The sequence below is a fragment of the Pseudocercospora fijiensis genome (assembly GCF_000340215.1).
Source record: "Pseudocercospora fijiensis CIRAD86 unplaced genomic scaffold MYCFIscaffold_10, whole genome shotgun sequence".
In the NCBI taxonomy this organism is placed as follows: domain Eukaryota; kingdom Fungi; phylum Ascomycota; class Dothideomycetes; order Mycosphaerellales; family Mycosphaerellaceae; genus Pseudocercospora; species Pseudocercospora fijiensis.
Window position 1 is genome coordinate 1,311,184 of NW_006921541.1, and position 15,569 is coordinate 1,326,752.

Genomic DNA, 15,569 nt, shown 5'->3' on the forward strand with positions numbered 1-15,569 from the left:
TCTCGTAGAAGCAGCTAAACTAGGCACTACTATACGCTAGCTCTCGCAGAAGCAGCTAAACTAGGTATTACACATTATACGCCAGCTCTTATAGAAGCAACTCAACTAGGCATTATACGCTAGCTCTCGTAGAAGCAGCTAAAGCAGCTCAACTAGGCTAGCTCTCGCAGAAGCAGCTCTCGTAGAAGCAGCTCTCGTAGAAGCAGCTCTCGTAGAAGCAGCTCTCGTAGAAGCAGCTCTCGTAGAAGCAACTCTCGTAGAAGCAGCTCTCGTAGAAGCAGCTCTCGTAGAAGCAGCTCTCGTAGAAGCAGCTCTCGTAGAAGTAGCTAAACTAGGCTAGCTCTCGTAGAAGTAGCTTAACTAGGCTAGCTCTCGTAGAAGCAGCTTAACTAGGCTAGCTCTCGTAGAACTAAACAGGCCTAACGAACCGATAGATAATAACGAGTCGGACGAGGAGATTATAGTCGGCGACGAGGACTTAGCGAGCTTATAAGGACATAATAGAAGGGTAGCTATAACGGATCTTGTTAATACCAACTCGACTACTATTCTACTGCCAATTCTAGCGCCATTTCTAGCGCCATTTCTAGCGCCATTTCTAGCGCTAATTCTAGCGCTATTCTAGTGCTATTCTAGTGCTATCTCTAGTGCTAATTCTAGCGCTATTCTAGTGCCATTCCAGTACTATTCTAGTGCTATTCTAGTGCCAATTCCAGCTTAGGCATCTATCTCTTCTTACGACGAGTTAGGCTCTCCTCGAGCAGGTTCTCCGGTAGGATATCTACGCTAATAAGAGCAAGGTTCTCTCGTGCCTTTAGAGTAAGCGATAGTATACGACGCGGGCGATTACTACTTATAGCCTTACGAAGAGCAGACTTAGCGACCGATATTAGAGTGCTATAATTACTATCCTCGTCCTCTCGTTAGCGCCGGCGGCGTAGTGTCCGCTATATTAGTGTACGAGCAGATAAGGCCGCAGCACTATTATCCTAGATTAGATCTCCTATACGCTTGCCTTTCGCCTTTAATTGCGATTAAGACTACTTCCTTTTTACCTTCCGATTACCTACGATAGCTTTCTTTACTAGCGATATATTAGTATCGCGAGACTTATCCGAATCCTACTATAACTAGCGAAGACGATCCTAGGCTATAGGCGGAGGCGGATACGGAGGCTAGTCGTCGCTATTGTCGCTATTTACTGCCTCTGCGGCCGTCTTTCGCTCGGCCTACTTACGCTTCCGCTCCTTATAGTACTTCTACTAGTCCTTAAATGCCTTAGGAAAGTCGTAGTTAATATATCTAAGGACTTTACCGAGGCGTAGCTTATCGTAAAGATTGTTACCGCTAGCCTAGTACTAGTTGTCGAACTTTGGCGCACTCTTAAGCATTTCCTCTCTATTTATACTAGTAGACTGCTCTTTACTATCGCCGAGTGCTAGATGCCGTATAACATTATAGAGGTCCTAGATATATCAGTCCTCGATAAGGGTATTCGATAGAAGAGTAAAGAAGTACGTATTAAACCGGCCGCTAGCTTTATTAGCCTTCCGGTCGAAGAACTTCTATAGGTATAGTAGTAAGAAGTACTACTTAGAGCCCTTATGCGGTGCTACTAGGGCTTTCGGTAGGCGTAGTACCTGTTTATCCTACTAGAATACCGAATCTAGATCGCGATTGCAGACAATGTTATAGCAGTCCTTCGAATCTAGGCTCTCCTTAGGATCCTATAATCGGAGCTCTTCCTAGTATCGCTTATTAAGGATAGCACGTAGGCATCGAGGCGTCGCTATATACTAGCTATTAAATAGTAAGCGGAAGATGTCGGGGATCTTATTACGCTTCTCTATATTATTCTTAGACTAATTCTTGCGCCTAGGCGCAGAGGCATTAGCATTAGCATTACCTGTTTCCTAGGTTTCTAGTGCAGCTATACCTGTGCCTATACCTGTGCCTATGCCTGTACCTGTGCCTATACCTATGCCTATACCTCTCGGAACGATAATAGTATCCTCGTTATCCTTATCCTAATCTAGGTCCCTATTAATATCTTCGCTAGGAATCTCGGTGTTACGCAAACCGCTTAGTCGGATCGGCTAGTATATAATAGTACCTTGTACGAGGTGCTTATATTAGTCCGCATTAGCCGGTCTGCTATCTCGATTAATAACAGAGGCATAGTTAATACTATCCGGAACACGCTTAGCTCTATCGTCGATATACTAAGGGAAGAAGAAGATAGCATACGACCGCTGTCCTACGCTAAGCTTACGACTAGCACGACTAGCTTGCTATATAGCATCGTTAATGTCCTTAGTAATAGGCAGTTGCTATATAATAACGAATTTAACATCGCTAATATTAGTGCCTATAGCGATCGCTAGGGTACTAACTATAATGCGAGTTAATAAACGAGCGCTAGGCTTCTTAAACTCGTTATATCGGAGATCCTTATCGTAATTAGCGATATAAGTAGTATAGAAAGCGACGACTTTATATACATTATAGCTAGTATTGTTCTAGGTATACTTCTTAGTTAGATCTCCTTAGCCCTCTATTAGCTAGACAAGCTACTAACGCAGTATATAGGTTAGCTTATCGACCTTGCCCCGACTATTAATAAAGACGATCGCCTTGTCGATATTCGCGGGTATAGCCTATACGCCCTAGTCGCCTTATCTAACCGCCTTCTTTAGTAGCGGATATAACAAATCGAAGTCGCTACTATACTTCTACGGAATGGTCTTAAAGATATATATAGTATCGATCCGATCGATGCTCGTACGGATAACCTTAGTCTTAAATGCCTCGCGGCTATCGTTACGGAAGCCTCTATACTTTAAGACAAATTCTAGTGTCTCCTAGGATATTGTCGTAGAGGTACCTAGCTATAGGGTATTATTGCGGAACAGGCTACGAAGGGTATAGATCTAGGCAAATTCCTTACGAAAGTCCTTCTACTTATACACTAAGTGCAGCTTATCGATAGTAACGAGGCTAATACGATCGCTAATCTTCTTAAATACCTCTCGCAGTTCCGGAGTAGACGCCTATTCTAGACTACAAAAGATATAGTAATACCTACTAGCAACGATATTATCGTATATCTTTAGATCCTTACGCTTAGTCTTAGCGGAGATTATATAGCAACGTACTAACTCGACATTGCCGGCTCTAGTAACTATAGACTTCTAAGCAAGCGTACGTATCGTTTAGTCGATATTAGCCTTCTACTCTTTACTAAGGCGGTTTAGAGGGATAATCTAGATGTTAATGCGACTAGTTAGCATAGTATATGCCTAGTAGACTAAGCTCTTGCCGCTACCGGTCTTCTCGATTATTACTATATCGGTGCCCGCGAAAACTAGGTTGTATAGTACCTCGCGCTAAAGGTCCGAAGGCATATAGCCCTTGTCTAAATAGAATGCATTTAGTACCTACTATAGGCTATTCTTGATAATGTCCCGCTAGAAGGGGATAGCCTCTCGCTTAAGACCGGCATCCTATATTAATATCTAGATTTCCTCTAGATTGAATAGCTTATCGAGTATATAATTAGTTGCAGCCTAAAAGAAGGTAGTCTTCTATTATAGATCTTAAGGAAGCTCTAGCTTCTTAGTAGACTAGTTTAGCCGCTAGCGGGTATAAGCCTTACGAGATAGAAGGATTAGTATAGCTTGTAGCTAAGTGTTCTACGTGCCTTACTATTGCTGTTACTGCTAGCGGCGCTAGTCGTATGTCTTTGCTAGACGGCCTACTAGATTCGCACTCGACTAGCCCTAACTCTAGCCCTGGTTTTTCTGCTGCTAGCGCCGTTGCCTACGTTAGTTCTTAGTAAGGTTAGGGTTCCTAGCTAACTAGAGAAAGCTACTACTAGCGTAATAGATCGGATCCGGAGGCGCTATACGTAGAGGCGGAAGATTAGTCTTAGTATAAGAATAGCTACATTCTATCTCTTTAGCTTGTCCGTAGTCCTTATATTTAATACTAACTTCCTCCTACTTTAAGTCTATTAATAGACCTATATCCCGCGGCGGACCTTAACGAGCGGCGGCACGTATTAACTAGTAACGGTAGATACGAAATCCGCGAACTATACGCTAAAGAGTTTGGCCTTTACCTTAGCGGGCAAGCTAGCGCTAGCGGCGCTGCTCCTCGAGGCGTATAGAACCTTCGAAGCCGTCCGTAATAATATAGTCCTTCTCTAGATCTTAACGTAGAACAGGATTGCTATCGCCGGTAGCGAGGCAGGCCTACTAAGGAACCTCGATAGCTTCTTCGGTATCGTCTATAATATATAGCGATAGCGACAGCGGCGGCGGAATGCGAAATACGGACTCGAGTCTTAAATGCGATAAGCGATTAGAGCTAGAAGTCGTGCTATAGAAGTCGTGCTTCGGGCATAGAAGTTGTTAGAACTAGTAGCGAAGCGCCGCGTTTAGTAAAGCGCATAGACCTTAGTAAAGCGCATAGACCTTAGTAAAGCGCATAGACCTTGAATAGCCGCGTTTTAGCCTAGTTTACCCGATCGGCATTAGCACGTAACAACGCGACACTATTACGTATAGCAAACACTTAGAGGTTAGAGAGCGGGTAATTCTAAGGGTCCGCGCATATTTCCGCCTATAGCGAACGATAGTAGTAGTGTCGTTATAGAGGTAATCCGGACGCCATTCGTATAGCGTTTGTCTTAAAGTAGTGTTTTGTAATTTTTATTCCTATATATTTAGAAATATACAGATTATTGTATAGACATTAATTTTCGTCTACTTAATACCTATAATCAATTCTAACATAACTTTTACTCAAAATGTATAGTTATTGTACTATTCTACCTGTTTTGTAGGTATATAAGGTTAATACTATAGCTTTGCGACATTTGTCCTTAGGCTCTTCTACGAAGACTTCTTCTATATACTAGACTATATACAGAAGAGCCGAGAACCGATCGACGCTAATTATACGTAGGTTAGGTAAAGGAAGGTAGAAGGTAGAAGGTAGAAGGTAGAAGGTAGAAGGTAGAAGATAGAAGGTAGAAGGTAGAAGGTAGGATGAAGTCTATAAGAAGAGCCTAAGAAGGAGGTAGGGTATAGTGTTATATAGCAGGTTTCACCCTCGTAGCGCGGTATGTCGATCGCGATAACTAGGGTAAAGCCGGGAGTAGGGGCGGGAGCGGAACGAAGCTACGGAGCCGATAGTTATTAGTGCACGCTCGCTAGGGATAGAGTGCACAGATCTGTATATAGTGTATACACTCTATAATACACTATGTACGCAGGGGTAGGAAATTTAGCTAGTATATACCCGTAAAAGGCCCTATTATTAATGGTTATCGGTACTAATAGGTGTTAGAGCCGCTACTAGCTGCTAGGCTAAGTAGATAGCTTTAGCCGCTATTACCGCCTATTAGTCGACTAGACATATACGCCCTTAGAAGTATTACATTCTCATCGCTAGAATTCGTGTCTTGTCGCGTTAGGTCCGCGTTTATATATATAATCGCGTATAGAATACGATAGATTGTAATTAAAGGGAACACTATATATATAGCTAGAATACTATAGCTAGTATAAAAAATTTTTTAAGAAAGGACTACGTTTCTAGCAGTATCTCGAGCGGAATTTAAGCGGTATAGAGGCCTTATTTGTAGGGGATATAATAGACCATTTTGTAGTAGAATTTAGCTCTTTGTCCCTATTAATCGACATTACCTTGCCTATTAGATTCTATCTCTTTTACTAAGCTAAATACTACTACTACTATGTCCGACAACTTGTCTTCTAGTTAACAACGCCTCTTGCTAGGTGCCTCTACACTAAATAAGCGGAAACGGATAGAGGATCTATGCTAGCTATTAGTAACTCGTACCTAGCTTAATAGCAAGAACTACCTAAGGGTTAAGTGTAACTTTTGCGGTAATATATAGGTTTCGAGTGCTAAAGGGCGGGTAGTTAATTATCTATCTATATGCCGTGTTCTCCCTAAGGAATACTAGGAGGAGTATTAGCCTAAGAAGGTGCCTATCGACGAGGATATTAGCCTAGCTAAGAGTAGCGAATATAAAGTGCCTCGAAGCGCTCGAGTTGTTAAGGCAAAGCAAACTATTCTTATCGGCGGCAATAGCTATATCGACTATATGTCTCCGGCTAAGTACGATACTACTTGTAAGAAGCTAACTAAGTAGGTATTAGCCTCTAGCAAGGAGTTATCTATTACTAATAACCCCTAATTTAAGGAATAGCTAAAGGTTCTTCGTCCTACTTTTATACTACCTTCTCGCTAGCAAATTCGATATAAGTATCTCCCTCGAATTTATAAGCGGCTATAGGCGGAGATAAATGCAGAGATATCGAAGAGCTCTCGTATTATATATACGAGTAATAGTTAGAAGGATACCGCTAGAAGGTCGAATACTAATTATCTTACTATTACGCCTCGGGCAGCGTTTTTCGTCGGTTATAAGCTAACTAGTACTAATCGTAGTATAGCAGAAAATTACGCTAAAGGCCTGAAGCGATTAATAGCGCTATAGAAGGATAAGGTCATTACGTTAGTTGCTAATAATGCGAATGTTATAGCGAAGGCCTCGAGGTTAGTAAGTTTAAAGATTAGAAGTAGACGAGCGGCGGCACTTTCCGTATACGGGCCGTCTTATCGTTGCTTATCGAGTAGCTAACTGTTAGATTAGGTTCAAGCCGAGATACCCCGCCTCGTTACCTTAGGTTGCTATTCCTATACTACTAAATTGCTTATAAACGATATTTATAATTACACTACTATAGACTCGTTCTATACTAAGATTCTAGCGGTCTCAAACTACTTTAAGAATACCTATCTTCCATTTGAACTACTCCTATAACTTAGCAATAGCAAAGTGCGGCGGTTTCAAAGCCCTAGAAACACTCGCTAGCAAGGTTAGCTATACTATACTCGGGCAGTCTTCGAGAACCGCTTCTAGATACAAGAACTTCGTATATAAGAACACCTCCTATTATTAGGCTTAAGCAGTAAGTAGCGCACTGCTTAGGAGCATATTTGCTACCTTACTAAGAATAATAGCTTCTAGAAGCGCTTAGACGAGTATATATTCTATAGCTACTAAAGTAGTAAAGCGGGCTATTGCTAATAACTCGTAGATACATTAAACTAATAGAGCCCTTCCTTAAGGTTACTATTGCCCTCGAAACCGACAAACTATTACTCTCGTACGTATACTCGAATTATAGATAGCTTTAGAACCAGTCCTTTATTAACGACTTCATTCTAATAAATACTATTACCGAAATGATTAGTATTCGATACGACGAGCTATATCATTCCCTAATGCTTATAGCGTATCTCGCTAATGCTCGAGAGCGACAAGATCCGGATAAACAGGCTATTCTAGTTAGCAACGACGAGGTCTATAGACTTACTAGATACCTTACTAAATAGTGCACTCTATAAGGCCGTAACAGCCGCCGACCTAGCTTTAAACACGTACTAGAGTCTACCGCCGAGGTTGAAGACAGAGCGGCCTTATTGCTTGCTAATCTCTATACTCTGCGCAACCGTAGCGGCTTATTTAGTAACAATATCGTCTAGTAGGCGGCAAAGAATATAAGCTCGTTATAATAGTAGTATAACCTTATTAAAAGCGAGTATCCTGAACTCGCCGAGTTATGTATGCTAGCTCTATTAATCTGTCTAACAACCGGTGCTACTAAGCGCAACTAGTTAGCTTATAGCTTTATCTATAACCTTCGCCGTAACCGCCTGTCTTACGAGTATATAGAGATACTAGTCTATTGCTATTGGAACCTACGGATTAAGTATAGACTTAATGCCGGCGGTAACGACAACGACGACTTCTACGACATACTATAAGACCTACTACGAGAGGCATTCACTTCTATAACAGCTATTACTGCATAGGAGGCATAGGAGGCTAATAATGCTACTAGGTTTAATACTGCCTTATAGGAGCTACTATATACTCTAGGTCTAGATAATAATATATAGACTTAGTAGGTAGAAGCATTAGCTATTCGAGAATTGACGAGAGGCTCTTAGGTCGAAGGAATCGCGGACATTTAGCTAATCGTACTATATAGCAGTCTGCAGCCTTAGTAACCCTAACCTTCCTCTTTAGTATATACTTAGTTACGCTTTGCCTAATAAGTTATAAGGCTATCTGTGTATACGGGTATACTTAGGTATATTACACTATATACAAAGGCTGCATTTCCGGAAGTGTGTATTCTAATATCCCTAACGCTCGCAGAGACGCGTACTATACGGTGTGATTTAGGTTTACGGTTTACCGTATTTTAACTTTTAAGGATCGGCTAATTAGGCTCTAATAAACACCTTATCCTTATAGTGTATATAAGGTGTTTATATAAGTGTCTGTATACTAGCAACTGTAGGGCCCGCATAGGGCACCTAGAGTTGCTAGCAACTCTAACTATACCAAGCCCCGCTAAACCTAATACAAATCGTAATCTTAGTATTGCTACTATCTCTACTGTTCCTAAATTCCTTCTACATTTCCTATTCTATATCCCCTATATTGCACAACGTCTACTAATATAGACCTATCTACGCCTAGCAGTATTAGTAACCTTAAACAGCTTCGCTAGCGAGTTTTTAACCTTATAGAAGACATTAATACCGATACGGAAGGCTAGAAATTAATACAGAGCCTATATAGCAATTAATATAATAGGAGGTCTACTAAGAAGCTAGGCAAGCCTAGTACGGATAGTATATACTATAAGAAGATATACTACTATTATATAGAAAGGTAGCGCCGTAATAAGCTAAATCGAGAAATAGTAGGTATTAAGGATAGAAGAGCCTTTAAACCGCTAGAAGAGGAGTGCTCTATTAGCTTTGTTACAATAGTAGAATACCGCTAGAACGAGGCTACTAGAAAGGTTAGTATTCGTCGTTATATAACCGCTAATATATACATCTATAATCTCGACCTTCTTAATAGCCGCAAGGTCTATTAACTAGTTAAAGATAAGGTTAAGAAGCAAATAGACTACTCGCTATAGGCGAGGCGGACGTACGACGCTATTAATAGCTAATATAGACCTAATCTCGGTATCCCTTATCTCGATATCGGTTTACTGTATAATGCCGCTAAGAAGTCGCCCTATTATAACTAAGACAAGCGGTTTACAATGCCGGCCGAACGAGACGATCCTAAGCTTTAATTATAGGGTGTTATAGCGGTAGCAAAAGAGTATAGATTGTATTATTAATTATTTAGTGTCTTAATAAAGGATAGTATTAGGAGAGGCTTCGTATAGGCTATAGAAGAAGGCATTAAGCTACTAAAGAAGTATAGCAAATTAATACTGCTAGACGATACGTACGAAGTCAACTAAATAGACTAGAAGTTGTTTAATATCCTTATTTCTAACGACAATATACGCTAGCGTCTAGTAGTATATATATTGCTTAAAAGCAAGTATAGTTAGGTCTATACGCAGGCACTACATTATCTAGCTTCTTAGGCTAACTATAGTAAACCTAGTAGTTAGTTGTTACAATATACTATTACTAATAACTCGGCTTTAGAACAGATAGCAATCCGAGAGATATTTCTACTAGTTAGGACCTATCTTTATATACGGCACTTACTACAGACTATTCGCCGCAAATTTCTACTTAAAAGTCGATACAAGGCGGTCTATAAGAAGCTAGTTTAGGTGTCGTTGTATATAGAGACTAATAAGGAGGTTAAGGTTAGAATACAATAGGCTATTAACGTTCTGCCGGACGGCTAGAACGACGAGTTGTACTCGTATTTGTTACGAGAATAGTCCGCTAAGTACGCCTAGATACAGACAGTTAAGGAACGGAGGAGCAACCCCTTATTAATACGTATAAGACTACTATAACTGCTATAACCTCCTCTTCTAAGTGTAATTGCTAACTGTCGTTACTTAGGCGCGTATAACTAGTCTAGTCGAGGCGTACTACGCCGATTTTAAGAGCAATACTAAGTCGATTAAGGCTAACTTCTCGCTCGCCGGCACTCTTATATATATACTAGAGATTAATAAGAGATAGTATAATAATACGAAGAAGGAGGCGGTAAAGGATAACCTACTTCCTATATTTACTAGATTAAATAGCAGTAGTAAGCGCTTCTGCGAGTTGCTATACTGTCTTAAAACCGCTATTGCTAAGCAATATCGACTCGCTTAGAAGCGCGCTTATGCCGGGCTTCTAAATTAGACATAATATTAACTATAACTCGATAACTAACTCCCCGATATATACTAGTGCTTCTTCTAGAAGCAGTAGTACTAACCGTATCGGTATATTTAGTATAATTAAGAGATATTAGGCAATAGCATAACGGCTAGATAGGTAGATTGCTATATTAACCGTTTCTTCGACCCTAATAGCTTTAATAGCGATATTAACTCGCCGAAGACTTATAGCGAGTAGCTCGTAGATAATAATAACCTATACGAAGACGATAAGGCCGAGGAAGTTAACGCTATTACTAGCACTATATTAAAGGACCGTTACCTACTAATTCGTAGCCTTATCGAGAATATTACTTACGACTATTATTAGAAGATTAAGAAGGCGGAAACAGTAGTACCGGCGTATCTATTATTAACCTATCGAGACGACATTACTAAGCAGTATTACACTAAATATATACGCCTATCGGCGGCAGCAGAGCTACTATAATAGCTCTAGCAATATTAATAGTAACACGACGATAGCATATTGTTTGCTATTTAATAGGCGTAGGTTAATATAGGCGTAGGCGCCTTACTATTAATCTACTACTACTACTACTAGCAATAACAACCTTACTAAGTATAATAACCGTAATAGGTAAGGGACCTATTCGCGCTAGGCGAGGGCACTTAACGCGTATTAGAGTATATAGCGACTAGTCTCTATACTAATTAGTATAGATATAGTTACTAACCTCCTCCGCTTTCCTTCTAGCAACCTCCGCCGTCGCTATTTAAACCTACGTAGGTTACTAACTCGGTACTTTAGAATACGTACGCCGTAGGCGATAGCACCTATTAATATAATATACCTTCTTTAAACGACGGCAGTTTAATAGACGTTATATACTATGTCCTTTACTAATAGTAACTTCTATATACGCCTACTATACTAAGCGGTCTTCGTTACTTAATAATCGCCGCTTATATACCTATACCGTAGCCGTTAAACCTCCGATAATATATACTATAATAGTCGCTAATCGATATATTATAACTAAGTTATAAGGAAGCGTCTATCTTTATTAGAGACCGCCGATTTCTATTAAAAGAACAGTAACGAGTATTTAATAGTAGGACTTTTAGTAGCGGTAGCGGCAGTAGACATAGTAGCGGTAGATATAGCGGCAATAGATAATAAGGGTAAGAGCAAGTAGATATACCTCGAATTTAGCGTAACGGCTATACTATATATTAACTTTAGCTTTATTAAGTTATCGCTAGTAACCTTAGTAGAAATTACTATATTTCTAAAGCCCTTTAGAATTTAAAGCATATTTTAACTAAATTTATTAGGGGAGTTGCTAGCAACTCGAGGTTAGGGGTAGGATAGGGGTAAAAGTAGGTCGAGCTAATTAGCGCGAGTTGCTAATATATAGACACCTGTTTATATAGCCTTAGCAGGTTAGGTACGTAATCAACCTGTATAGTGGCCCGTGCTTAGCGTATCCTCCAGGTATCCTAATCAGAAACAAGTTAATACGCGTTGCTTACAGTATATATGCTTGTGTTCATACGCCTGCTGAAGGACAGACCCGTGTTCATAGTGTTCATAAGCATGTGACCAGTCACCACAGTGCGTGAGTGGGGACCTAAATCACTAGCCACACCATCGGAAGGCTATTTTACCAAACCGAGTTCGATTGGAATCAGCCTCGTGGATAAGGATTCGAGGATTCGACTGGTACTGTAGGTCAGCGTACAGAGTTTCGTTTCAGAAAGTGGCAGGCGGCAGCGCAGAGCCCCGATGCCAGAGATCGCCAAAAGGCTGTGCAGTGTGCTTGTGCTGCAGTCGGGCACATGTCGCCGTTGCGGCCGAGTGTGTGAGCCAAGCCGCTGGCCGAAAGGGTTGGCCATGCTCGAGCGGAGGCCACGACTTCAGCCGCACTCTCATCATGATTCTTCTGCTTGTGGTATTCGCTATTCGCGATGCGGCGTGGCTCCCGGTACTGCAAACGGCTCCTGCACTTTGGCATTGCACACAAGGAGCATAAGCTTCTTCATCCGCAACACGATGGCGCGCCTTGCCTTGGAATCCATCGTCTGCCCCCAGAGAAGGTCGGATGTGGTGCCGAGAGGCGTGTGCCTGATTGGCCGCCAAAATGGATTCATTGGAATGGTGGCAGGGAGTCAGGAGGCGGTCGGGCAATGTAGGCCGGTGGTGTGCTCTGCTGACCCGACCAAGCAGAGGCATTGTACGACGCCACACAGCTGCAGCAGCGCAATCATCACGCCGGACTGCGCGCGGCGACCGGTGAAATTACATAGAATACTGACCAAGTGGCATAGCGCTCGCTATGCTGGCCAGTCGGACTTGGGCCGGTGGAGAGAACAGCTTTGCTCGAATCCAGTTGGACGTGGTGAGCAAACTCCATTATTGTGCGCTTGGCAGCGGTCGGTGGTCGGTGGTCGGTGGTCGGTGGGCCATGGGCCAAATGATTCTATTGCGTGTGCGTTCGTGCGCGACTCGGTATGGACCGACGTAGAGGCTAAAGGATATGCTTTCTATTCCCTGCACGGGCCCGAAATGCCACTGAGGGCAGCGTTTGGCAGTGCTGATGGAGCGGCTGCGCATGGTGCTGCTGCGATGCGATGCGATGCGATGCGCTGCGATGCGCTGCTGGCGTGAGGGCATGTTCTTGATCTCCAGGAGGGCAGATCGCTGGTGGCGCTCTTGACTGGACGAGCGCGCTCGCTCTGCCGCAGCTGTTGACGGCCCCCAGCCCAGCCCCAGCCCCAGCCCCAGCCGTACCAGTACCAGCATATCCCCCATTGACCCATTGACCGCCCAATCTCCTCCATCTCCACCGCGACTGCGCGCCGACACTGCACTGGACGGGTGCTGCTGATGTGACCGCACATGTGTCTGGTCAGTGGTCACCTGCAGTCATCTCATCTCGGCCGGCTGATGCTGCGAATGCAAATGGCAGCCTCCACGCCGCACACGCACACGCAGAATCGCGGTCCGCATACCGTATCGCATACCGTATCGCATACCGTATCGCATCGCGCATCGCGCATCGCAGGCAGGCAGATGCGCATCCACATCCACACGACTCATCCCCTCCGTCCGTCGTCATGGAGCATGAGACGTGCCAAAGCTTGATACTACACTCTAGTATGCGCGCCTGTCACCCAGCGCACTGTCCACGCTCGTGCCAGGTGCCAGCGCCAGCGCCAGCGTCCCGTTTACCGACCCTGGGCCCATCTCTTCAACGTGAGGGACCAGGGTCGGAATCCTTCGCTCCAAGCCAAGCACAGAGCCGCTAGCACTGTCGAGGATAGCATGTGTTGGTGCTGGTGTGCCTTTATTACAACGCTGCAACGCTCGCTCTGCTCTACAGCCCCAAGAAGGCGCAGGCGCACGCGTCGATGCGTATTTCTGGTGTCAGGACGATCATATCTCTAACGCAGGCCCTAGCCATCATATGCTTTGACATCTTCTCCCGACCATGCGACGTGACCTTTAAAGCAGAAAGCATTCCTTCCGGTTGGCCTGACCCGATTCATTTTGATCATCATCTTGATTGACCATGCACTCACCATCTCTCCAGTCTACTACCACCAACCCACACTCCCACCGAGCCCCATCTCACACATCCTTCTCTGCGCAGCTATCGACGCTCAATAATCGCGGTGCAATCCAGAAACGGACCAACGACACCGATCGCACTCGATCCATCTCCGTCTCGCGAGCTGACCGTCTGTATCGCCTTGCTGCCGAACAACAGGCCAACTTCGAACATCCCATTCCATCAACAGCTGGAGGCATCCAGTGGATCACTCCTCAGCACTCACCCCAACCCCAGCCCTTCACCTCCGAGCAACTCATCGAGCCCTTCCCACACTGGACCGCGCCGACTCCCCCTCGTTCGGATTCCGGCATTCCTACCCTTTCGGTCGACGCGAACGACGAACCTGTGACCACTGCTATCAGCGTTGCTCCTGAGTTCGCGTTTGAGCAACCCTCTGCATCATCTGCGGAAATGAGGTGCGTCACGGCATATGTAATCACTTGACGCTGGCGCGGAATTAAGCTCATGACTGTGCAGCTCGTTAGGCTTCCTGCTTCCATCCACCTACGGAGGCGCGCCATACGAATCCGAAAATAGCAGTACGTATCTTCCTTCGCACTTTCCTCCACGTTCTGTCGCTCACACTACTGTACAGACTACGCCATGGATCAGAACCAGTATATTCCACCGATGCGCATGTCGCAACCTACCACGACCAGTGGTACTTCTGCATATGCCCAGACTTCATCTTCTAGCCCTGCACTGTATCAAAGCCGAACGTCTGATGCATCAAGCGCACGGCGACACTCTGAGATGCCAGCTGCCAGTGCATCGCCATATGATCAAAGCTACCGTCGAGTAAGCAACCCTTACGAGGGGGGCTACTCCATGCCTCCCAGCCAAAACATTCCGTCGATTAGTGGCTTGACGCAAAGCCCGTTACCTTCCCCAGGAATGCACCAGACGTCTGCAGCGCAGATGATGCCACAATATGACACTAGCAACATGTCAAGGTCCGTTCTTTCGATCCCAGGAGCTTGTTCATCCTGCGACGGCACATGGCTAACGTGACTTTAGATCTCCAAACATGTACCAGTCAAACCCGTACGGACAGTCATATACGACAGCGCCTGCCAACCCACAGATGTACGCGCCAAGTCAGCAACAGAACATGTCATACCCTCCACCTTTCGTGGGCAGCAGCGTGAACGAGATGACCAAGCCGCCTATGGGCGGCACTGATTCTTCGATACGAGTACTCAACCAACGACCGAAGCCCCAATGTTGGGAACACGGATGCAACGGTCGACAATTCTCCACATTCAGCAACCTCCTACGACACCAAAGAGAAAAGTCTGGCACCGCCTCGAAATCGTATTGTCCGAAGTGCGGGGCAGAGTTCACTCGAACGACGGCGAGAAACGGTCACCTCGCGCACGACAAGTGTACAAAGCAGCGACGCCCCTCGGATGGAAAGTGATGATGATGATGATGATGATGATAATGATGATTACGGCAGCATGGGAAAGGCTTTTTATGAAAACAGATGGACAAGGATTTTTGAAATTTTGCATTATACTGGCGCGTTTTCTAGATTCCTTCTTCGATTATACCCTCGTTGGGCGCCTGTGTTGTGTACTACTGCGAGGGAATGCATGACCGCTTCACCACACGCCTACCACACGTGGGAAGCAGGGAGCGAGAGCGAACAGTGTGCGTGTAAAATCGGGAGGCTTTTCCCCGAAAGATGGCGGAAAGCATGATGAATTCATTCTTCCCTTCTTCGGCACCGAGAGTCGAG

At 44.2% G+C, this 15,569-nt stretch overlaps 2 protein-coding genes across 2 annotated transcripts; one reads left to right on the plus strand and one right to left on the minus strand.

Moving 5' to 3' along the window:
• Window positions 1-1,942: 1,942 nt before the first annotated feature.
• On the minus strand, window positions 1,943-13,763 carry MYCFIDRAFT_179233 (uncharacterized protein; the record flags this gene model as incomplete). The annotated part of the gene is made up of 14 exons (XM_007933332.1): window positions 1,943-1,954; window positions 11,748-11,845; window positions 11,888-12,021; window positions 12,054-12,202; window positions 12,235-12,464; window positions 12,493-12,694; window positions 12,732-12,758; window positions 12,788-13,098; window positions 13,135-13,164; window positions 13,191-13,309; window positions 13,346-13,361; window positions 13,389-13,591; window positions 13,620-13,717; window positions 13,755-13,763. 14 exons carry the CDS (start codon window positions 13,761-13,763, stop codon window positions 1,943-1,945), a joined length of 1,638 nt encoding a protein of 545 aa, XP_007931523.1.
• MYCFIDRAFT_60981 (uncharacterized protein) lies at window positions 13,663-15,560 on the plus strand. The gene is made up of 5 exons (XM_007933143.1): window positions 13,663-13,743; window positions 13,808-14,244; window positions 14,306-14,367; window positions 14,424-14,781; window positions 14,846-15,560. Exons 2-5 carry the CDS (start codon window positions 14,240-14,242, stop codon window positions 15,246-15,248), a joined length of 828 nt encoding a protein of 275 aa, XP_007931334.1. The 5' UTR covers window positions 13,663-13,743; window positions 13,808-14,239; the 3' UTR covers window positions 15,249-15,560.
• Window positions 15,561-15,569: the final 9 nt, after the last annotated feature.